Source organism: Carassius auratus, unplaced genomic scaffold (assembly GCF_003368295.1).
Source record: "Carassius auratus strain Wakin unplaced genomic scaffold, ASM336829v1 scaf_tig00001753, whole genome shotgun sequence".
Classification (NCBI taxonomy): Eukaryota; Metazoa; Chordata; class Actinopteri; order Cypriniformes; family Cyprinidae; genus Carassius; species Carassius auratus.
The window spans coordinates 221,262-246,973 of record NW_020523394.1 but is presented as its reverse complement, the minus strand read 5'-3'; the positions used below and the strand labels follow the sequence as shown (position 1 = coordinate 246,973).

The following is a 25,712-nucleotide window of genomic DNA, read 5'->3' as shown; positions in this document are numbered from 1 at the left end:
TGTTAATGTGTTAATGAATCGCGCAGAAGCGCGTCTTCATTCATATACACACTGGAGCGCGTGTGATGCTCGCGGTGATTTCAGCGTCTTTCCTATCACTAAAAGACGTGAACAAATGAGGAACATCTCCAGAACTGCACCGAGAGTCACTTCATGAGCATCTGACCGTTTGATTTGCGTAAAACTAGCGTCATATATCACATCATAGACTGTAGTATTGAATAATCTGTTATTATTGTTCAGCAGAATGTACATAGCCTACTACTACTATTAAAATGAAATGAACATAATTTTTTAAGGAATAATCACACAACATTTATTCCATGTTTTATTTTTAATAGTAAATCCCCTTTGTTTACCAAAAAATAAAGTTGACTTAATTTTCAATAATTAAAAGATAAATTAAATGAATGTTTTATGCCTTCATTTGATAACCAGAAAAATTTAAATACACAAAATTTCAGAGGGGAAAAAAACATTTCATAAGGCTGTTTTTTATTTTTTACAAATTAAGTTGTTTTTATGCATTTAAATAATTACACATGCTTAAACACAGAATCAGGTAACAATAAAACATATGGTGAAGAAAAAATAAAACATTTTATAGGGCCCTAAACGTAATATTTTTTTTTTTTTTTTTTTTTGTAGTAGTAGTAGTATTTTTTTTGGGGGGGGGGGGGGGGGGGGAGGGGGTTTATTAATAATTTGTTGAGAATTGTGAATCAGTTATTTTAATGAATCATTTGTTGAGAATAGTGAATCAGTTATTTTAATGAATCATTTGTTGAGAATTGTGAATCAGTTATTTTAAAGAATCATTTGTTGAGAATTGTGAATCAGTTATTTTAAAGAATCATTTGTTGAGAATTTTGAATCAGTTATTTTAATGAATCATTTGTTGAGAATTGCGAATCAGTTATTTTAATGAATCATTTGTTGAGAATTGCGAATCAGTTATTTTATGAATCATTTGTGGAGAATTGTGAATCAGTTATTTTATGAATCATTTGTTGAGAATTGCGAATCAGTTATTTTAATGAATCATTTGTTGAGAACTGCGAATCAGTTATTTTAATGAATCATTTGTGGAGAATTGCGAATCAGTTATTTTATGAATCATTTGTTGAGAATTGTGAATCAGTTATTTTAATGAATCATTTGTTGAGAACTCTGAATCAGTTATTTTAATGAATCATTTGTGGAGAATTGCGAATCAGTTATTTTATGAATCATTTGTTGAGAATTGTGAATCAGTTATTTTAATGAATCATTTGTTGAGAACTGCGAATCAGTTATTTTAATGAATCATTTGTGGAGAATTGCGAATCAGTTATTTTATGAATCATTTGTTGAGAATTGTGAATCAGTTATTTTAATGAATCATTTGTTGAGAACTCTGAATCAGTTATTTTAATGAATCATTTGTGGAGAATTGCGAATCAGTTATTTTATGAATCATTTGTTGAGAATTGTGAATCAGTTATTTTAATGAATCATTTGTTGAGAACTCTGAATCAGTTATTTTAATGAATCATTTGTGGAGAATTGCGAATCAGTTATTTTATGAATCATTTGTTGAGAATTGCGAATCAGTTATTTTAATGAATCATTTGTTGAGAATTGCGAATCAGTTATTTTAAGAATCATTTGTGGAGAATTGTGAATCAGTTATTTTATGAATCATTTGTTGAGAATTGCGAATCAGTTATTTTAATGAATCATTTGTTGAGAACTCTGAATCAGTTATTTTAATGAATCATTTGTGGAGAATTGCGAATCAGTTATTTTATGAATCATTTGTTGAGAATTGTGAATCAGTTATTTTAATGAATAATTTGTTGAGAACTGCTAATCAGTTATTTTAATGAATCATTTGTTGAGAATTGCGAATCAGTTATTTTAATGAATCATTTGTTGAGAATTGCGAATCAGTTATTTTAAGAATCATTTGTGGAGAATTGTGAATCAGTTATTTTATGAATCATTTGTTGAGAATTGTGAATCAGTTATTTTAATGAATCATTTGTTGAGAACTCTGAATCAGTTATTTTAATGAATCATTTGTGGAGAATTGCGAATCAGTTATTTTATGAATCATTTATTGAGAATTGCAGATAGCAGATAAAAGCAGATAAAAACATTAAATTAATCCCACACGACCAGATGATGTATTAAGGTTTTATGATGCAAAAAGATTGGTTTGTGTAAGAGAAATAAACATTATTTACAGCATTGTTACCTGTATTGCGCCGCCTCTGGAAACAGGGATGTCTGATTCTTTTCCACAACAATTTTTTGGACAGTTCAGTTCAGTTCACTAGTTTACTTACGTAATTATCCAATGACATACTAAATGCAATCATTGGTCATGAATTGTTAATCAGTTATTTCAGTGAACTGTCATTCAGAAATTTTCATGAAAATCTCCATGAGACTTTCATGCTGCTGTGTGCCTATATTAATGCAAATAAATTAACATTATTAATTGTTGTCCTTCCTTGTGCTTTAAAACAAACTATTTAGTATGTAAATCAAAACTAGACTTTTATTTTTATTAAACGTTTTGAATTAACTTGGCATAGAGTAAAACAATCAATTTCAGAGCTAACATACATTTTCAGATATATATAGAATGTTGTAAAAAAATCAGCAAAATATGAATAATCTAATAATATGGTTAAGCTTTAGCACTATATATATATATATATATATATATATATATAGAGAGAGAGAGAGAGAGAGAGAGAATCATTTTAATTTTACTGCATTTGTCCATCATCTCACTCTTTTTTTACTTTATCTGTTCCTCTCTTTCATTCTTGTTTTCTTTCCCTGTGTCAGACTTAAACTGCTGCTCTCTCTTTCTCTCTCTCTCTCTCTTTAATAATTTACACACTGCTGCTTTTCCATTTCAGTCAGACTTTGGCAGCTGCATATCACTGAGACACTAGAGAGAGACACAGATAATTTTTTTTTTTACTATTATTTTTTTATTACTATTATTTTTTTATTATTTGATAATCGATAATTTGTGACATTGAAATGGTGGTAAAATATTAAAGTTTTAAATTAAATACCAAGCAACACAGAATACCGCCAAAATACTGTAGAGTTTAGTGTTTTATTGTTTTTTTGTTTTTTTTTTTGTATCTAATTTAATTTTAATACAACTTGTTTAATCATTTTGCATTTTTGTTATTGCTAATGCACAGGCTCAGTTTTTGTCATGTGAGTAGAGAGTAAAAGGAAAGCTAGAATAATTCAAGCAGAAGAGTGAAATTGCAAGTCAGTGAGTTGTTGTTGAAAGTGTTCTTAAAAAGAACAGCAAGAGGAAAGAAAGTGAGAGAAAAGAGGAAAATATCCCATTATTTCCACATAAAACTCATCTAAAGTTTGCAGGAGTCCCACAGGTATTTATTATATCCATGTTGGAGCAGATTTTATAAGAGATACAGCAGAGCAGACCTGCAGGTCTCTCTCTCTCTCTCTCTCTCTCTCTCTCTCTCTCTCTCTCTCTCTCTGTGTTTAGGTTACTAGATGCTAAATGATTATTTCAAGCACTATTCTAGTTTATCTGATGCAGCTTGAGTCTACTGTAGTGTGTATGTGTGCTTGTGTTTATGACATTACCATCTCATGTCCGACAGCAGATGCATTTATTTTTGTGTACTGTACATCTGTGTTTTTAATTTATGGAGAAATATATGGAAAATAATGTATGCGGTATATGCTGTCAACATAGAAAACCCATAACCAAACTCTAGTTTAAAGGAGTAGTTCACTCAGAAATGAAAATGTACTCACCCTCAGGCCACCCAACATGTAGATGAGTTTATTTCTTCATCAGATTTGAAGAAATGTAGCATTACATCAATTGCTCATCAGTGGATCCTCTGCAGTTAATGGGTGCCATCAGAATGAGAGTCCAAACAGCTGATAAAAACATCACAATAATTCACAAGTAATCCACACCACTCCAGTCCAACAATTCACATCATGTGTAGTGAAAGGCTTTGTTTGTAAGAAACAAATCCATCATTAGGATTTTAATCCATATTATTATTATTTTTTCAGTGAACTTATTAAATGGTGTGATAATACTAATTTTAATATAATTGTGTTTAATTATTCAATTTTATAGTTCAGACCTAATACATAACTTTTGATGTTATTTTTTTCATATATATATATATATATATATATATATATATATATATATATATATATATATAATAATAACAATTATAATATAATTTTGGTCGCACACCGGAGGAGAAGCGCTGCATCGTGTCACGCCTCATGTAGGACAACTCGAGGTATCGCACACTAGACACGCACATTCTGTACGCTGGAGCTCAAAATCGAATCAAGTTCTGAGCAGCAAGATGAATGAGTTTCAATTCATTTATATTTATTATTATTATTATTATATATTATATATTATTTTAATTAATAATTTCTGAGTTTTGAACGTTAATTAATGAAAAGAATCTGTGTTATCATTTAGATAATCTAGATTATCAGTAGCATTCTAGATTGCCATTCATCAATTATTTTGTATTATTATTAGCAATTTCAACCTTTCTAATGCTGTAGCTGATAATACTGATTTGTTTGCTCAATAAAAACAAAGAAGCTAAAGCATTTTTATATAGGCATGCTTATTTCTTTCTTTCTAAGGACTGTCACTGAACATTTTACTTCAGATCGAAAATTAGACATTCCTTCCTGAAAAAAAAAGTTGACAAACGCTATCTTCGTCCACGTTTATGACTTGCTTATGTTGTCTTTGAAGAATCTATGGCTGGTTGCATATAAAACTGTGTATTTCGCTGCGTCGTTGATTAGTTTTTCATCTATTGCGTTCCACTACTCCACTATTTAAATGACTAATTATTTACACTATATTAAATTAAATTGTGTTTTGACAGTTGTGACCTGGTAAATCCACTAGGTGGCTGCCGACGACATTGAATGTAATCACAACAGGCAAATACTGTAATATTTAAAAATGTCTCAAGAGAAAAATAAAATATTAAAAGGACTACGTTTATTATACATTTAATTATATATGTTTACGTTTTATTCAAGCTGTACAACTAATGTAAGTAGTATTTTGCAGCAGTGGTATCTTGGTATAATCTATGAACAACGGTTTGAAACAAATATGATGTTATTTAATATACAACTATGAAGATGGCGCTCTGTTGCGCGGCAGAAATCTGAACAGTGTTCTGAGTCGCAGCTGGGCGCTGCGGACAGATGCCGAATGGCGTAAACGGCGTGTGTACACTCATAGAAAATAATGTGTTAGAATTTTAAAGACGTGGCGCGACGCAGTGCTGCGCTTCTCGTCCGGTGTGCGACCCTCTTTATAGTGCAATTTAATAATAACAATTATATTAAAAATATTTAGTTGGTAACTCTGGAAAAATTATGTTTATTTAGTTAATAATAATATTTGCGAATATATTCTCAGTCATATGAGAATAATGCATGCATTCAGACTGCAACTCTATTCTTTATATGTATTTAAAACAAGGGCTGTATACTGTAGAGAGAGAGAAGGCAGAGCAAAATGTGCTGAGACCGACTTCTCTTATCAAACTCCCTAGAGATAGATGAGTGTGTGTTTGTGTTTGTTTTGCGTCTTTGCAATTGCTTGCTGTGCTGTTTTTCTGTGTCCTTTTGTATTGGGTTTGTACAGAGAGGCTATTGCTGTCCCACCAATTTGTGGCTCTGACACACGTTAACTCACATGCACGCGGTTATCCGTGTGGATGCCCTGTCCTCAGAGCTGTAGGAGAAATGATTTAGCTCACTCGTCCATCAGTGCAGGAGAAAAGAGAGTGAGGGCTGCAGCATTGCTCTTCCGGACAGACATTCATCACTATAAATTATGCGCACCGCCTTGAAACACCCAGGTGACTAACTGTGCTCCCACGCACAGGTGAAACCATTCGATAAAGAGCACAGTGACCAGAGGATATCTGTCGCTCCAGATGAATATTAAATATGTCAGAGTGAAAGCAGACTGGGGAAGATGAATGCTGGAGAAAGATTGACAGTTTCAGGGGTTCACCGGAACGGGTTTATAGGGGATTATGCCAAAATAAGGCGATGTAATGCAGATATTATATAATACCATTTCATAATGACAAATATAATGAATGCAAAATTGCTTAAATTAACTTAACCTTAACCAGGTCATTTTGACCCAGAGAGGATTTTCTTTTCCCAGGAAATCCTAGTTAATGTTATCACAATGAAATAAAACTTACTGACTTTTTCCTAATAAGGTATAACAACTTAACCTCATTTATTTTTTTTATTTTTTATTTTTATTTTTATATGATTTCGGTGGTATCAAATACGTTTTTTGACTTGAATAAAACCAGTAAATTTAGATGTTAGCAATTTATTTTTCAGTGTTGTGATGTTCGTGGTCAGAAATGACCAAAGAAACCAAAAAACAAAAAAGTAAACAAATACATTTCTTATAAATTTCACATTATGCTATATTATTATTAAATATTTGATTCATTCTTCTTATCAACGTGTTTTCTTTCCGTAAGCACAGGTTTTGTATATTTCTTTTAGGCCTAATTCATCTAAACCTTTTTGAGTGAGCATTGGCAATATATATATATATATATATATATATATATATATATATATATATATATATATATATACTGTATATATATATATATATATATATATATATATATATATATATATATATACTGTATATATATTTTTTTTTCATAAGCTCAGATCAAAGAAAGAAATCAACATTTCAAAAAGAAATACAAAACCTGTGCTAACTGAAATAAATTTTGACAAAAAGATTGAATCTAGAATTTGGTGATAATAGGATAATGATCAATGTTTAAAATTAATATTATTTCGTTATTTACTTATCCTAGCCACTGTCTGCTTTCATCTGTATGCTGTTTTTATTTTTTATTTTATTGCTGTATTGATTTGCATTTTTTTAAATTAGAGTTACATGATGGTGAGCAGATGATTACATAATAGTTACTCAAATTTCACTGCTAAAGAAGCAAAAATATATTTTCCATTGTAAAGACCGTCAGTAGTGGAACAGACATGGTTCTGTTAGTATTCTCACTTCTGTTTATTGTCTCAGAATGCAAATATAGGATGGTTAATCAGCCAGGGCTGTGTTTCACAAACACATTGTAAGCCTAAGAATATATGGCAGCCTTTAAGGATTGGAGTAGTTTTTATTCAGTGTGTGCCCATTCAAAACCTGTAGCGCTTTAATTTTCACTACATGTCTTTCAGAGCTGTTTGTCAGGTGGATTTAAATGGGGGAAATTCTCAGGGGTGTATCAGCTGAATCTTCTGGAGCTTATGTAGATTTACAGTACATATTTACTATTGTTTAGTTAGGCCTACTTGATTGAAATGTTCTTTTTGAAAAGTTTTGTGTTTAAAGTCCGTTTAACATGATGCAATCATGTTTGAACTGGAAACTTGATATACTGTAATTATGTTAAATCAAAAAGTGAATTGTTTAAATGAAGTGAACGACATACAACAAATCCTATTTTGAGTGTACACAGATTAGCAATACAGTACAGTTGCTATTGGCTAGTACAATAGAATTGCATGAAAATTGATGAATGTACTGTATATTTGTCGTATTAAACCCAATTCTGATCTGGCGATGATGCTTGAAATGTCATTGCTTGTTCAAAAAGTCTAAACTAAAGAATATTCAAACTCATTCTTAGCCCTCTAACTCGCCTGCTGAGTAAAATGTCTAATGATAGACATAATTTAGTCACCTAGTATCAAATTGAGTCACATATGCATGTGATTTACTCCGAGTGTAGAGGTTAGCTTTGTTGCCAATAGTTTCAATGATGTACTTATGCTTGTTTGTTTAGATATCGGTCTAGTTAACACATTTTTAAGGTTGAATCAGCAACACAGAGCAGATATAAATACTGTATTCATTAAAAAATATGGATTAATATCCCTTTTGCTCAGTCTGAGTTAACCTCGAGTTCACAGAGGGAATGGAGATTTACACTTCTGACACATTCACCCGTCTGAAGAAGGAAAGTGCAGGTTTATCACTGAAGGTCTGATGATGGAACGGCTTCATGGGTCTGTATGTTTCCTCTCTCCTTCCTTTCTCCTGTGTGCTTTCACCATCTCCTGTAGCAGCTGTTGCATGTTGTCAGTTACCACAGACATCATTTGAACTTGTCTCTCTTGTGATGAAGTGCGAGAAACATGTTTGTGGGGAATAGTCCTGTAGTGGATGAGAGGACCAGACGGTTTAAGAGCTGCTTGTTTTTTTTAGCACATGAAATCTTCTGGAAACATTGAGTTGGAATCAAATCACAAAGGGTGCCTCTTAAATTAGCGAGGGTGCTCTCTCTCCCTCGCTCTTGATCTCTCTCTCTCTCTCTCTATCTCTCTCTCTCTCTCTCTCTCTCTCTCTCTCTCTCTCTATATATATATATATATATATATGTATGTATATATATATATATATATATATATATATATATATATATATATATATATATATATATATATATATATATATATATACAGTCAGGTCCATAAATATTGGGACATCGACACAATTCTAATCTTTTTGGCTCTATACACAACCACAATGGATTTGAAATGAAACGAACAAGATGTGCTTTAAGAGATTTTTAAGGGAAAGAAGTGGAATGTTATGCAATGGCCAAGTCAATCACCTGACCTAAATCCGATTGAGCATGCATTTCACTTGCTGAAGACAAAACTGAAGGGAAAATGCTCCAAGAACAAGCAGGAACTGAAGACAGTTTCTAGTAGAGGCCTGGCAGAGCATCACCAGGGATGAAACCCAGCGTACGCTGATGTCTAATTGATCTCCAGACTTCAGGCTGTAATTGACTGCAAAGGATTTGCAACCAAGTATTAAAAAATGAAAGTCTGATTTATGATTGCTAATCTGTCCCATTACTTTTCGTCCCTTAAAAAGTGGGATGTATATATACAAACTGTTGTAATTCCTACACCGTTCACCTGATTTGGATGTAAATACCCTCAAATTAAAGCTGAAAGTCTGCAGTTAAAGCATATCTTGTTCGTTTCATTTCAAATCCATTGTGATGGTGTATAGAGCCAAAAAGATTAGAATGTGTCGATGTCCCAATATTTATGGACCTGACTGTATATATATATATATGTGTATATATATAAATATATATATATATATATATATATATATATATATATATATAGCCTAGAATAGATAGGTTCATCGCAATCTCATAAAGTTAAGTTATAATCAATGAAGTTCTCTACGCTGCATAATAAATCTGTTATTTACATTGTGTCTCCACTTTGTTATAATGAGATGATTCGTGCTGAACACAACACCTGAACAAAAACTTTGGTGATTTGATTCCAACTTAAACGCCTTTGATTGGCTGTTGTGCTCTAGAAATCAACAGATATGTCTGTGATTGGCTACATTGCTCAACACTGCAAGAGTTTGAAATAGAAACCGATCTCCAGAGCGCAAATCATAAAGCACTGGATAGTTTGCCAAATCTGGAATGAAATGCCATTATTAAAGCATTAATTGAGAATGCTATTGATTTCATTTGAGGGTGCTTATCACCCTCTAGCACCCCCGTAGAACTGGGCCTGGGAATGCCATTGTAAGCGGGAAAGAGTTTAAACAGTGATTTATGGATACATTGTGTACATTAAATTGGCTGAAATCGTATTTTATTATTTATTTATTTTTTTGTTTTTTTTTTGTTTTCTTGTTTCATTTTCACTGTCATTTAAAATATTAGTTTGTCTTCAAGTTTGATCTGCTCCCGTGTTCTTGTTTTTGTTCATTGATTGTCTCCTGGTGTTTCTAGTTTAACTCAGTTTTGTTTATAAATGCCTCTTGTGTTTCTGCTGATTATTATCGATGTTTGCTACAGTGGTTTGCGTAAGGCATTCATGTCAGGTTTTTCATGGCTTTTGGTTTCTTGTTAATGTAGATTTTGACAAAAAAAAAAAAAAAAAGCTTTGTCAAACTTTGTCAAGTTTGAACTTATAAAAAAAAAAAGAAAAAAAAGTGACACATTGAGTGTGCTGCATTATACCTGTCAGGCTAAACAACTAATTTAAAGGCAACACAATTATATGAATTATATTAATTAACATGAACTTTGAAAAATAATTTGGTAACATTATTCTTGAAGCTTCAAAGATTCCTTGTTTTAGTGCACAAAGGACAAAGAAAGTATTGTAATATATTATTTTTGTGTTTACAATTATTGAGAGATTAAATGAGATAATGCAGTGCATTATAAGCTGCAAAACAAGGCATAATTAATGCATTTAAAATACTTCAATAATACATTACACACACACACACACACACACACACATATATATACAACGTCGTCAAGATATGCCTCACATCCAGACATTCTATACAGTATACAGTTTACAAGTCAACCCCAATAGGCATTACAGTGTACTGCAGGAAAACATCGGGCGTAACGAAGGCGGATAACTCTTTTGCACGAGTAGTTAAAGGCACCTGCCACTACCCCTTTAACTCTAGACTAGGGGTGGGAATCTCTAAGCACCTCACGATTAGATTTGATTATAATTCAGAGGGCTTTGATGGAAATGACTACTGATGCATCTTGATGAAACTTTTTCTTCTATATATTTCTTTTTCGCCCACTGTGTGATTACCTGGTACTTTCAAAGCAAAGTATATGTAATGATTGCAAATATCAAATTATCAGTTTTATTTGTGCATTTTTATTCGATTATTTAAGCTGGATACTTTTAAAATAATTACAAACCAATAATAAATCAAAACTAAATATAGCTTCAAAACTTAAATCAAATATAAAGTAAGAAATGGTGAAAGAAACACGTTACAAGTGATAAACAAAAAGAGAGTGCTTTCTAGTATCTTGGGTTTTTCAATTTTTCTCAGCATTATTGCTGTTTGATTACATCTTATGATGTCACAGACAATGGAAGCTTTAATACGCTGCATTCACACCAAAGCACAGGTTTACTTCGACATACCAGATGTTTTGTGCTGCTCTTAAAGCTGCAGTCGGTAACTTTTGACGCTCTAGCGGTTAATAAACAGAACTGCTTGCGTCTTGCGGAAGAACATCGTAGCTGGAACTACTTCTCTCTGTTTATGTCTATGAAGAATCACAAAGGTACTGGGTTACTCCGCCATGGTATCCCTGAAGCAATCTAAAATAGTCCGAATATAAACACTTATTATAGATGCACCCTAGTGATTCAGGACAAGCTAAAAACACGGTTTGGAAAATGGATTCATGGTGTACTCGCTTATTATATACATTTTTATACATTTTGAACACAAATAAAGTTACGGACCGCAGCTCTGATTGGTTGTTTTTTTACCAGGAGCGGATGACTTTCTGCAAATGGCAATAGGACCACTGGGAGGAGCCAGAGGAGCTTGATTTTTTTCCACAGATTATCTGTCTCATATTCTACTGTCAGGACATAATGACAGGTTTAACAAATATGTACAAAATTTATTTTTACAAAAGTTACCTACTGCAGCTTTAAGACATAACTGACCTTGTTTACATTAATTTTGTATCATAAAAGTATTTGGACATGCAAGTGCATTTAACCTCTCACACGGATTCACACACAGCCACAGCCATGAGCTTCAGAACGAACACACAAAGTGCTCGTGAGCATCCGTATGTGAGTTTCATGTTTCCAAAACGTACTGCATTCCAAACAGCATAAATGATGCCCTCATCGAGCATATATAAAGTAAAATGTTCAGAATGATTCTGAAATGTTTCGAATCGATTCAGAATCGTTGACGAGAGAATCACTATCCACTGGGTAATCAATATTTTTCTTTTACTCCTAGTTGATGCATTAACTAACCTTTCTCACACAAACTGATGAATCCTGTTGAACATTTTCCGCTGTTTTGATGTAGTTTCAAGTACATCTCAGAAGGAGGATGAATCTGCCTCTCAATGATGGAGGGATGAAATGCAATCCCACGAGTCCTCAGGCGTGAGGAAAGACTGCATGAGTTTCTCTCTTCTGGAGTGTGTTATGGGTAAACTCTCTCCGGCTTTCCCAGTCTCGCAGGAGTCTGCAGGGAAGCAGACGGCCGTGTTAAAACTAAATGAACACATTGATTTATTTCCTCTGTGAAGTGGGACCAGGGCTCATGGGAATGACATATGTCAGAAAACACACACACACACACACACACACACACACACACACACACACACACACACACACACACACACACACACACACAGCGTGGGGGCACTGGAAACACATCTCGTGCTGGTGCGGACAGGCTCTGTATCTGTAATGGGATCAGGTAGTCATCACTACAGAAGGTGAACTCACCTCATGTTATCGCACACACCTCGTCACGCTGCGTCTGGATTTGAGAAATCGAGTCTGCAGCAGGCGCCGCTTGTGCGTCAGCTGTGGGTTTGGTTGCATCTGATACTTCTGCTCTCTATTTCAGTTTCATGTGTTTTATTGAGCTGAAGTTTGGATTGTAAGCCGTGTTTGGACTGGATTCATTTTATGTCAGTCAGTTTGTTTTGGTAAACTTTACAGGGTCTTTTAGTTTTTCTACAAAAATGCCTTTAAAAACAATCACAGGTAAAAGCAGTGAATAAATTGACATGCTAGTAAAAAAACAACAACAACGAGTGTATTTCCACATTACCGCAGTCGCTCTAATCAATGTGTATATTGAAAAAAATGTATGGAGCTTGACAATGTACAGTATATGGCTTATTTATTGCTTTATTTACTGTAGTTATGGATCTTTGTATTTTGTTCTTTACAGGACTGGTTTATATCGCTCCTCATATATGTGACCCTGGACCACAAACCAGCCTTAAGTGTCAATTTCTCGAAATTGAGATTTATACGTAATCTGAAAGATGAATAAATAAGCTTCCCACTGATGGATAGAACAATATTTGGCAGAGATAAAAAAAAATAAATTTAGAAAAGATCTTCATGAAACATGATCTTTACTTATTATCCTAATGATTTTTGATATATTAAAAAAATATATATATTTTATAACAGTTTTGACCCATACACTGTATTTTTAACTATTGTGAAAAATATACCCCAGAGACTTTGAATTACAACAGCTAGATACATTGTGTGATTGGTCAGAAACATATGAGACATAGTGTTGTTCCCATTGACTCAAACTAAAATTATTAAAAACAATTTTTGTTCATTGAAATAAAATGCAAATACTTAATGAAAAAAAAAAAAAAAGTTCCCCCAAAATTAAAAACTGAAATACATAAACACTCTCTATTGACCCAACCCTAGTAGAAACCCCACACATCCATCTCACCCACTCTTGTGTGTTTGTTTGATAAGTTATTTTGCTTTATTGAGCATTCAGTGGTTTATCGATTGAATTAAGTTGTCAGTCACAATGCTTTCATTCAGAAGCTAGTTTTTTTATTTTTGTCGTTTCAGATTTTATGTTTCATTTATCACAAACACAATGCAACAAAGCATTTAATTTCTTGGCTGGATCAATTTATTTTTCTAAAATAAAGACGCAGGATTGATAGACAAACAAACATTTGGATTTTCTCAGTGATAGGGATGAAGAAAACATCTTTCTCTGAAACACACACAGTAAAAGAAAGTTGCATGATTTACTTTCACTGTATTATCCAGACATTGCTTTTTAGAAAAGCAGTCAGTCTCAAATATGATCATCAGGAATGTTTATTTGTTCATCTCTCAATCATTATTGTCTTGCATTGCATTATATGATTTGATCATTATTCAATTAATTATCTAACTATGACATATTATTAAAAAAGAGCACCTACTGATATTTATATCATTTCTGTAAGTATCTTCTATACTGTTAAAAAGTAACAGTAACAAATGTAATTCTCAACCAAAAAAAATGTTGTGTCTAAAAGTTTCAATAAACTTTCCCATTTCAAAATAAACTTTTTTTTTTCACTGTTATTTCATATATCAGGCTTTACAGCTGCTCGACTCAGCAGTACACAGCATCTTGAGGCATTTTGTAAACTATTTTTAACTTGACATGCAACGCTTGCACTACAAAATGCTGAAAAACCAAACAGACGCCCTACAAGAGCCAAACGATGTCTGTTTGATTAATTTCTACATAGACCAACAATTAAAAAAAAACACACAGATGGGTCTTGGCCCATCCTCCCAAAACCCAAGAGGAACCAAGAGGCTTTATTTATCTGTCGTGTACTTGAGCAGTCAGAACGACAAAACTGCACATTGCTCATAAACACAGGTCACGCTGGTGGCGTTCAGCATGTCTCAGCTTTCTCTGGTTTTGTGCTCTGGAGGGACATGTAAACTTTACACAGGCCGTTATGTTCCCTCTGATGATGCTGTGAAGTTGGCATGTCAGATGGTGCAGCTCAAGCTGCTCGTACAGTTTGAAGCTCTCCAAGTCTCTGTTTTTTGATACGCTACAGCTGGAGAGAGCCGCAGGCTTTGTTCTGTGCTATCAGACAGCACCAGAGGAGAAATCAAGGGAAACAGAGAGAGAGACAGTGTACGTTTTTAGAAAATCTCATGTGTCTGAGCTGTTAACCCTTAGACCCATCATTACTGCATTTCCCACAATCCTCTGGCTTTCAGTTCTGCCAGTAAGCGAGTTTAAGGTGTTTCACCTTGATGTAAGCATTATCTGTAATAACTTTCCAGTGCATCTTGGATTTCATTTCAAGTTGTTCAGATATTAAGACAATATACTGTACTATATATATATATATATATATATATATATATATATATATATATATATATATATATATATATATATATATATATATATATATATATACAGTACAGACCAAGAGTTTGGACGAGGCATTATTTGTCAGAACACCAGCATTGTAGGCTACTCTCCCAGAAAATGTCCTCCTCATCCTCCATAAAATGCATTGCACACATCTAAATATTTGTTTTGAACTGTTCTGGAACAGTATTGTAAATACAACTTATCCACTGATTTCTAGTTGTGTCCTCTTTAGGAAGGCCAAACAAAGTATTTTCACTTTCACAACGAAACACAGCAACAATCTCCATGACAGCAACAATACTACAGCAAGAATAAAAGTTACAACTTATTTTGTTGCATGAACATTTGGGTGGTGTTATGCAAATCTTCCCATTTTGTGATGTCGATGTCGGGGCATTTTGTGAAGGTGTGGACGGGTCTTAAATTTTATAAAGAATATCTCTTTTGGGTCTGTTCACGAACAGCTTGTAGCACTCCAAAGAGAGAGAAAAACTTGAAATCGCATCATATGACCCCTTTGAAGAGGCAAATGGCTTCTGAATGAAAGACAGGTTTACATTTTTTAATAGAATTAAATAATTTAGTAGCCACGACAATCAGGGGATCAAATCCACCCAATAACACACTGTTTAATGTAAATGGTCTCATGAATGATTTATAACTTAATAGAAACCAACGTGATTTCATTCGAATTCATTCGTATTTGTAGGTAAAGTGTAAAACTAATGTCAAGTTAATGAATTACAGTCTGGGGCATACAAAAACAAGAGGTTATTCAAACAACTCATTAATACAGGAAAGAAAACTTTGCTCAGCAAGCCATTTCAAGTGTCACATTAATTGACTAAACAAACTGATCTCATCTTCAGGTAGGAAATACATATACAAATACCTACAAACACTGATGTGATCACATAGCAAACACATGCACACCCAGAGAAACTACTATAGAAGCTTGATAGTGTTGTGTGTGTGTTGTCACGAGATTAAAGGGGGGGTGAAATGCTCGTTTTCACTCAATATCCTGTTAATCTTGAGTACCTATAGAGTAGTACTGCATCCTTCGTAACTCCAAAAAGTCTTTAGTTTTATTATATTCATAAGAGAAAGATAGTCTGTACCGATTTTTCCCGGAAAAACACGACCGGCTGGAGGCGTGACGTGTGGGCGGAGCTAAAGAATCACGAGCGCCAGTAGGCTTTTGTGTTGAGAGCGTTTGGAAGCTGTGACATTAACGCTCTGTAAAAATAAACTCCATCCACTGGTCCCTTAATGCTGTTTTTTTTTTTTTTTGATAATCTGTGCAGGGTTGTCTTGCCCTGGCAACCAAAAACACACTCCTTTTGTGACATTTCGCGACGCTCTCGCTCTGATCAGTGAATGTCTCTGCTGTGCTCTGCTTTACGGGAGCGCGCGCTCTTCCGGCAGAAGTGCCCTCAGGACCCATATAAGGAAATTCCGCTCCATCTAACGTCACACAGAAACACACTCGAAAAAAACTTTCCGAAACTTGTGACAAACCGGAAGGAGCATTTTGGGAACAAAAATACTCCTTCAAACATACAACTTTTTAATTTTTGAAACTTTGTCCATGTTTAGCATGAGAATCCAACTCTTTAACAGTGTAAAAAACCCAGTATGCATGAAATAGAATTAATAGATCTAATAGATCTTAATAATGATTTATAAATAATAATTGTTTATTCCAAACATTTTATCAGCCCCTGGGACAAAAGGTGTTTGGTTGAAGACCTCAGAGCTGAAGTATTTATTAATAATAATCATGTCTTTATCTCAAAGATGTGTGCGTGCGCTGCTGTTATTGTTTTCTTCCTTTGTTGATCATGGCGGCTGTAATGTGTTCAGAATTACACGTCTTCTCTCATAATATCCTGTATCGCTTCACACATGAAAAAGCCCACAGGGTGTGTGTTTTTGTATGGATGAATGTTGGCATGTGTGTGTGTGTGTGTGCTTCCTATTGATTGATCTTTCATTAATTTGTGTTTATAGAACCAGCTGATGAATTATGTGTGTCTTCACTTCTTGCTTCATATTTCTGTGTTTATTATAATTTTACAATATTTTATGTGTATTATAAGACACATTTTAGGAATACCACACTCACATCTATGTCATTTACATCTGTGATTTAACTGTGATCATGAGACCAACATCAAAATTGTTAAATTACTTACTGAGATCATTAACCCAAACATTACAATTATGTCATTCTTTACTTGCTCCTATGTTGTTCCAAACATGTATAAGTTTCTTATTTCTGTCAAATGCAAAAGAAGATATTTTGAGGAAAGTGGGTAACCAAAGAGTTGACGGTAACCATTGACTTCCATGATATGGTGAAAAAAAAAAAAATATATATATATATATATATATATATATATATATATATATATATTATGCAAGTCAATGGCTACCGTCAGCTGTTTGGTTACCCACATTCTTCAAAATGTCTCTTCTGTGTTTAACAGAAGAAAGAGAAATTCCCTTTGTTACAATCAACTCCCTTCATTACAATGTAAAAAAAAAAGAAAAAAAAAAGAAATTTATACTAAGTAACTTACATTTTACGTTCACTCTGTCTGTTTTAGCTTCTGATCTGTTTCTCGTTTATCTGTGTTCCAGTCCTGCGTGTCACTGATTCTATACTAATGATGCTCTCCTTAGTGAAATATGATATGCAATCTGTTTATAATCTCATTCTCTTTCTCTTTATCTGCTGTCTTAAGGAGGTTGAGGTAAGTTAAACAGTTTAACGTTTTTGTATACAAATAATTTTCTCTTCTTTAACATCCATATCCAAAATCTTTTCTTCTTTCTCTGTGTGTGTGTGTGTGTGTGTCTGTGTTTGTACATATATATATATATATATATATATATATATATATATATATATATATATTTCAAAAGTTTGGGGACTGAAAGATTTTAACAAGAATGCATTAAATTGATAGAAGTGACAGTAAATAAATTTATAATGCTACAAAAAATAGATGCTGTTTTTTCATCAAAGAATCCTAAAAAATAAAACTTTTCAACATTTTCACAAGAATATGAAGCAGCAAAAAAAAATTATAATAATGCAGGAAGGTTAGGACATTTTGTAAAATGCAATGAAAGTCTAGAATATGTGATTTGTTAATTCTCTCGAACCTTTATTAAATTGACAAAAGTACAAAGACGAGATTTCCACTGTTTTCACTGAGAAACGTAAAAAGTATTTTGTAAATATAAATACATTTTGAATTTGATGGCTGCAACGCACTCTTAAAAAAAATTGGGAAAGAGACTAAATAAAAGTGAAAATTATAGAATATCCGAATTAAACTGTTCTTAAAAAGTTAACAGTAGGCAGGTGAACCGGTCACACTCTAAAAAAAAAATGGGACAGAGGCATGTTTACCACTATGTCACATCATCTTTCCTTTTAATTATAATGTTTAACCAAAAGATCTGGAGACACGACACTGTTGTAGCGTATGCAGGATGAGACCTGGCATGTCTTGATCTTATAACCATGGACTTCCCGTGAAATAAGTCATCTTGATGGCAGTATATGTCTCTGTACAGTTTTAATATATGCCTCCATGTCAATGATACTGTCGCACATCTGTCACACATGCCGTCTGCTCTGCTGTGCTCATAGACCATGACTGACGTTGCTTTTTATCTGTCGCTGGTGAAAGTCTGGATGTCCCCTTTGGACTTTGGGACTGAGAACTTGACGTCCATTTTTTACAGAAACAGCACACCTTTCCACTGTCTGAGATGAGCTCTGGCCCAGAGAACCCTGCGGCATCACTGTATAGATTTGATATATAGCTCTATCCTTGAGTAACAGAGACTCAAGTTGCATTTCTTAATGATGCAGCAAACTGTGGCTATATTTCACACAGCAGCATGACAGTTTCTTAAGGCCTTTCACACCAAGAATGGTAACTATATAGATAATGATATTAGCGTCCACACCAGTGAACAATATCGTCAGTTTATTCTAAGCGCACACTTGTCTGCCGCTTTAAATTCTCAAGCTCGCTGCTCGATGTCCAATCACATACCTCAGTCCGAGGCTGTCCATCCTACACTCTCTCTATATGCCAATCAAGACAATAATCTGCTCAGTTGTGAGGTAGTTCAGTGTTCAGAAGTGTGTGTGTGTCAGTGGGATTTATTTGTCAGCTTTAATGTGTTTGTCTGCTCTGTCCCGCTGCCGTCTTGACTCAACATGATGCTCAGACACACATACGTGGCCATCTCTGAGTGTACGGCTGACCTGTCATGCCCATGGGCTCTAAACTGTCACAGCAGAGCAACATCAGAGAGTGAGAGTGAAGGGACGAGTGAGTAAACAGGAAGTGAAAGGAAAGCGGAGGAACAAACACGCAGCCAGAGTCAGTTAGTCTCCCGTGAACTGTGAGACAGTTTCTGACTTTCTCAAACACACTCCAGCCGCATTGTCTGACTGCGGGGCAAACATGAGACAGCTCATCTGACAGCAGACAACCACCAGCCTGCCCGCAAACCTCATTTACCTCAACCACAGAGAAACAGAGGGGAAGATCAAATGAATCTGTGGTCCGAATTCCTGTCTGTGATGGTTATTTGTGCAGCAGGTGTTGTGATGTTGTGTGTGTGTGTGTGTGTGTGTGTGTTACAAATAAATGCTGTCTAGCTCATCTGCATGCCACAAAAACCACTATCACTTGCTGATTTGAAGCCACGGTTAAAAATATATGATATGCATATACTGTAGAGAGAGAGAAAATCATGTAAGAGAAATGTATTAACTTGCAACATCATCCATTAAAACCAGAGATATGATAGTGACTGACTTCATCTTCACCACTACATCTATTGGTAGAGTTGTAAACCCTGCAAGCTTCTTTTTGCCAAAAGAATTGATTGTAGTGCTGTCAATTCATTCACAATTAATCATAGCCAAATAAAAGTTTGTTTATATATGTGTTTACTGATATCATTTCTAAATATAAATTACATATTTTTCTTAAATATATACATGTGCATCTCAATAAATTAGAATGTCCTGCAACAGTTCATTTATTTCATTAATTCAACTCAAAATGTGTAACTCGTGTATTAAATAAATCCAGAGCACACAGACTGCCAAGTAGTTTAAGCCTTTGGTTCTTTTAATTGTGATGATTTTGGCTCACATTTAACAAAAACAAAAATAAATGAAACATTTTAGTGAATTGTTGGCCTTCTGGAAAGTATGTTTATTTACTGTACATGTACTCAATACTTGGTAGGGGCTCCTTTTGCTTTAATTACTGCCTCAATTCGGCATGGCATGGAGGTGATCAGTTTGTGGCACTGCTGAGGTGGTCTGGAAGCCCAGGTTTCTTTGACAGTAGCCTTCAGCTCATCTGCTTTTTTGGTCTCTTGTTTCTCATCTTTCTCTTGACAATAGCCCATAGAATCTCTCTGGGGTTCAGGTCTGGTGAGTGTGCTGGTCAGTCAAGCACACCAACACCATGGTCTTTTAACCAACTTTGGTGCTTTTGGCAGTGTGGGCAGGTGCCAAATCCTGCTGGAAAATGAAATCAGCATCTTCAAAAAAAAAAAAAAAAAACTGGTCAGCAGAAAGAAGCATGAAGTGCTCCAAAATTTCTAAGTTAACGGGTGCTGTGACTTTGGTTTTCAAAAAGCACAATGGACCAACACCAGCAGATGACATTGCACCCCAAATCAACACAGACTGTGGAAACTTAACACTGGACTTCAAGCAACTATGAGCTTCTCCAGCCTTCCTCCAGACTCTAGGACCTTGGTTTCCAAATGAAATACAAAACTTGCTCTCATCTGAAAAGAGGACTTTGGACCACTGGGCAACAGTCCAGTTCTTCTTCTCCTTAGCCCAGATTAGACGCCTCTGACTTTGTATTTTGTTCAGGAGTGGCTTAACAAGAGGAATACGACAACTGTAGCCAAATTCCTTGACATGTCTGTGTGTGGTGGCTCTTGATGCCTTGACTCCAGCCTCAGTGCATTCCTTGTGAAGTACACTCAAATTCTTAAATCAATTTTGCTTGACAATCCTCGTAAGGCTGTGGTTCTCTCGGTTGGTTGTGCGTCTTTTTCTTCCACACTTTTTTCTTCCACTCAACCTCTGATGTCACATGGACTACTTTGATGATGTTATTCTTACCTTTCTGGACATGGACAGTATACCGTACACACAGCTTCAATGGAGGGACTGAGAGCTCTCGGACTAAATCGGATCTTAAACTGTGTTCCTAAGATAAAAGGAGGTCTTACATGTCTGGAACAGCATAAGGGTGAGTTATTAATGACATAATTTTCATTTTTGGGCGAACTAACCCTTTAAATGTGAGCCAAAATCATCACAATTAAAAGTACAAAAGACTTAAACTACTTCAGTCTGTGTGCACTGAATATTTTTTAATACACAAGTTTCAAAATTGTAGTTATATAATAAATGACGAGTGTTTTGATATTTTCATATCTGTTGCAATGACATTCAAGCGTTACTTGTTCTGTATACTCAGGCAGTATCTTGTGTTTGAAGGACACTGAATGTTGAAGGAGCCAGAACAATAACGTTGCCAGAATGTAAATGATGGTACAGCTTGAAGTGCATTAGTGTTTTAATTCACACAAATCTACCTCAGATGTAATGCTTACATTAAAAGCCATGTTTTTCTAATTTTGCAACCGTTAAAATGAGCAATGTGTGCTTTTTCATCGAACGAGCATTTACACTGAAACACAATTGCATACATAATCCTTTTAAATGAATGTTTAAAGTATAACATTTTGAAAATTTAAATATGAAATGTTTCCTTCAAACTGAAATTAAACTCTAAATATGGAACTAAAACCAACTGTAGGTGGTGGTGAGACACTGTTTTAATGAGTGAGTTAAAACTGATTTGTTCAAATTAATCATTTATTAATAAACTAAGCAGGTGACTGTCTTATGAATCATTGAATTGATATGTTCAAAACTTATTTATTCAGTAATAAAAACATTTGTGAAAATATATTCATTGATGAAGTAGAGCAAAAACAGACAATATATAACTCATAATATGAACTTATTGTATATTGAACATCAAAATCACATTAACAAACTACTGTGTATCACCATTGCAATTTGGGGAAAAGGCACACTTGCTCACAATATCATATGGAAATTATATCATGTACATATATATATACAGGTCCTTCTCAAAAAATTAGCATATCATGAAAAGGTTCTCTAAACGAGCTATTAACCCTCTGGGGACGGATTGGGTGGTACCGCCCAAAATGGCATACTTTTACAAATGTGTAGTTATCTCAAAAACTATTAATGCTAGAGAGATGCGGGTTTTTTCACCATTTTCCTCAGATTCCTCTGAAAACAGCGTTGCTCAGTTTGTATATTAAACACTTCCCTTATTGAGCAATACCACTGCGTAAACAGGCCAATGAAAACGATTGTGTTAGGCAGATTCAACACGCAACAGCCAATGGAAAAAATTGCCACTGGGAGGAGTCTTTTTCTAACCCAATCAGAGGAAGGTTATGTCTTCTAGCCATTCAGAGGACTGTAGCTCTGCTGTAGCCTTGTAAAAGCTGGCTGGACTATAGTAAAAGACATGTAATCAATAAGCGTTCAGAGAATCAGCATCAGGGTGGAGAAAGCAGAAAGCGATCGGAGTGTTACAGAGAGCGATCGGAGTGTTAGCGAGCACAAAGAGATAAATTCGAGCGATCGGAGAATCCGCATCACGTGGAGAAAGCAGAAAGCGATCGGAGTGTTAGCGAGCACAAAGAGATAAATTCGAGCGATCGGAGAATCCGCATCACGTGGAGAAAGCAGAAAGCGATCGGAGTGTTAGCGAGCACAAAGAGCTAAATTCGAGCGATCGGAGAATCCGCATCACGTGGAGAAAGCAGAAAGCGATCGGAGTGTTAGCGAGCACAAAGAGATAAATTCGAGCGATCGGAGAATCCGCATCACGTGGAGAAAGCAGAAAGCGATCGGAGTGTTAGCGAGCACAAAGAGCTAAATTCGAGCGATCGGAGAATCCGCATCACGTGGAGAAAGCAGAAAGCGATCGGAGTGTTAGCGAGCACAAAGAGATAAATTCGAGCGATCGGAGAATCCGCATCACGTGGAGAAAGCAGAAAGCGATCGGAGTGTTAGCGAGCACAAAGAGCTAAATTCGAGCGATCGGAGAATCCGCATCACGTGGAGAAAGCATAAAGCGATCGGAGTGTTAGCGAGCACAAAGAGATAAATTCGAGCGATCGGAGAATCCGCATCACGTGGAGAAAGCAGAAAGCGATCGGAGTGTTAGCGAGCACAAAGAGCTAAATTCGAGCGATCGGAGAATCCGCATCACGTGGAGAAAGCAGAAAGCGATCGGAGTGTTAGCGAGCACAAAGAGCTAAATTCGAGCGATCGGAGAATCCGCATCACGTGGAGAAAGCAGAAAGCGATCGGAGTGTTAGCGAGCACAAAGAGATATATTCGAGCGATCGGAGAATCCGCATCACGTGGAGAAAGCAGAAAGCGATCGGAGTGTAAGCGAGCACAAAGAGATAAATTCGAGAGAGATACAGCATTATTACAGAATTGTTTTATCAAAATGGCAAGCAGTAAAAGATTTACGGCAGAACAAGCTCTGGAACAATTACTGGAAAGCCCTGGAGAGGCCTTTCTTTGCTCACTGGCATGCCTAGGACTGTTTTTAAAAAAAGTTGATTATTTAATTGTTCTTTACACATTTGATTAAACAATAACACATTTCTGTCAAGCAAAGAGTTTGAAAAAATATATTTTCTTTGTTCAAAAACTGTTCTATATTGTGTGTTTTTCGGTAATAAATGACAAAAATCTAATTTTCGTTTTTGAAATTCTCTAGTTTATTGTAAAATTTTTCACTCATACTTCCTTTATATAAACATATTGCATGCATGCTTATGGTAGCTTAGGGTCTTCTGAATCCATAGATACCAAATACATGGTGGTCCATCCTCATTACATATGGTTTATAAGCCGAAATGTAAAAATAGAGAAAACGGACCAAAAAGGGCTTAGTCCCCTAAGGGTTAACCTAATCATCTGAATCAACTAATTAACTCTAAACACCTGCAAAAGATTCCTGAGACTTTTAAAAACTCCCAGCCTGGTTCATTACTCAAAACCGCAATCATGGGTAAGACTGCCGACCTGACTGCTGTCCAGAAGGCCATCATTGACACCCTCAAGCGAGAGGGTAAGACACAGAAAGAAATTTCTGAACGAATAGGCTGTTCCCAGAGTGCTGTATCAAGGCACCTCAGTGGGAAGTCTGTGGAAAGGAAAAGTGTGGCAACGAGAAGAGGCGACCGGACCCTTCGGAAGATTGTGGAGAAGGACTGATTCCAGACCTTGGGGGACCTGCGGAAGCAGTGGACTGAGTCTGGAGTAGAAACACCCAGAGCCACCGTGCACGGGCGTGTGCAGGAAATGGGCTACAGGTGCCGCATTCCCCAGGTCAAGCCACCTATGAACCAGAAACAGCGGCAGAAGTGCCTGACCTGGGCTACAGAGAAGCAGCACTGGACTTTTGGACAAATTTTGCATGTCATTCGGAAATCAAGGTGCCAGAGTCTGGAGGAAGACTGGGGAGAAGGAAATGCCAAAATGCCTGAAGTCCAGTATCAAGTACCCACAGTCAGTGATGGTCTGGGGTGCCATGTCAGCTGCTGGTGTTGGTCCACTGTGTTTTATCAAGGGCAGGGTCAATGCAGCTAGCTATCAGGAGATTTTGGAGCACTTCATGCTTCCATCTGCTGAAAAGCTTTATGGATATGAAGATTTTGTTTTTCAGCACGACCTGGCACCTGCTCACAGTGCCAAAACCACCGGTAAATGGTTTACTGACCATTGTAATACTGTGCTCAATTGGCCTGCCAACTCTCCTGACCTGAACACCATAGAGAATCTGTGGGATATTGTGAAGAGAAAGTTGAGAGACGCAAGACCCAACACTCTGGATGAGCTTAAGGCCACTATCGAAGCATCCTGGGTCTCCATAACACCTCAGCAGTGCCACAGGCTGATTGCCTCCATGCCACGCCGCATTGAAGCAGTCATTTCTGCAAAAGGATTCCCGACCAAGTATTGAGTGCATAACTGAACATAATTATTTGTAGGTTGACTTTTTTTGTATTAAAAACACTTTTCTTTTATTGGTCAGATTAAATATGCTAATTTTTTGAGATAGGAATTTTGGGTTTTCATGAGCTGTATGCCAAAATCATCAGTATTAAAACAATAAAAGACCTGAAATATTTCAGTATGTTTGCAATGAATCTAAAATATATGAAAGTTTAATTTTTATCATTACATTATGGAAAATAATGAACTTTATCACAATATGCTAATTTTTTGAGAAGGACCTGTAAATAACTCATACGGGGCATTTATTTATTTATTTATTTGCAAAGTGAGTGATATGTTCGATAACTACGGAGCCCCGCACATGACATGCAAGAAAAAAAAGAAATTGTGTGCACAATTTACTAATTTGTTCCCTCAATTTACTATTGCGTTCGTTCGATCTACTAAATCGTGTGCACTATTTAGCAAATCGAGGGAACAAATTAGTAAATCGTGCGCACAATTTATAAATCGAGTGAACACAATAGTAAATCGAGGGAACACTATAGTAAAAGCCTTATATGTTTTCCTGCGTGTCATGTGCAGGGCTCTGTAAATAACAAAACAAGAATGTCAAAATTATAGATGATACATATTGTGCACCAATGATTCCTGACTTTGTAC

General features: G+C 35.4%; 1 protein-coding gene across 3 annotated transcripts in view; it reads left to right on the top strand.

Moving 5' to 3' along the window:
- Window positions 1–25,712, top strand: part of spock1 (SPARC (osteonectin), cwcv and kazal like domains proteoglycan 1) — a 218,237-nt gene that overhangs the window by 92,946 nt on the left and 99,579 nt on the right. The window contains exon 3 of one of the 3 annotated variants that reach the window (XM_026242696.1): window positions 17,638–17,646. The exons of the other annotated variants lie outside the window; for them this stretch is intronic. Coding sequence (XP_026098481.1) covers window positions 17,638–17,646 — 9 coding nt within the window. The remainder of the gene's footprint in view (window positions 1–17,637; window positions 17,647–25,712) is intronic. 3 annotated transcript variants of the gene reach the window in all.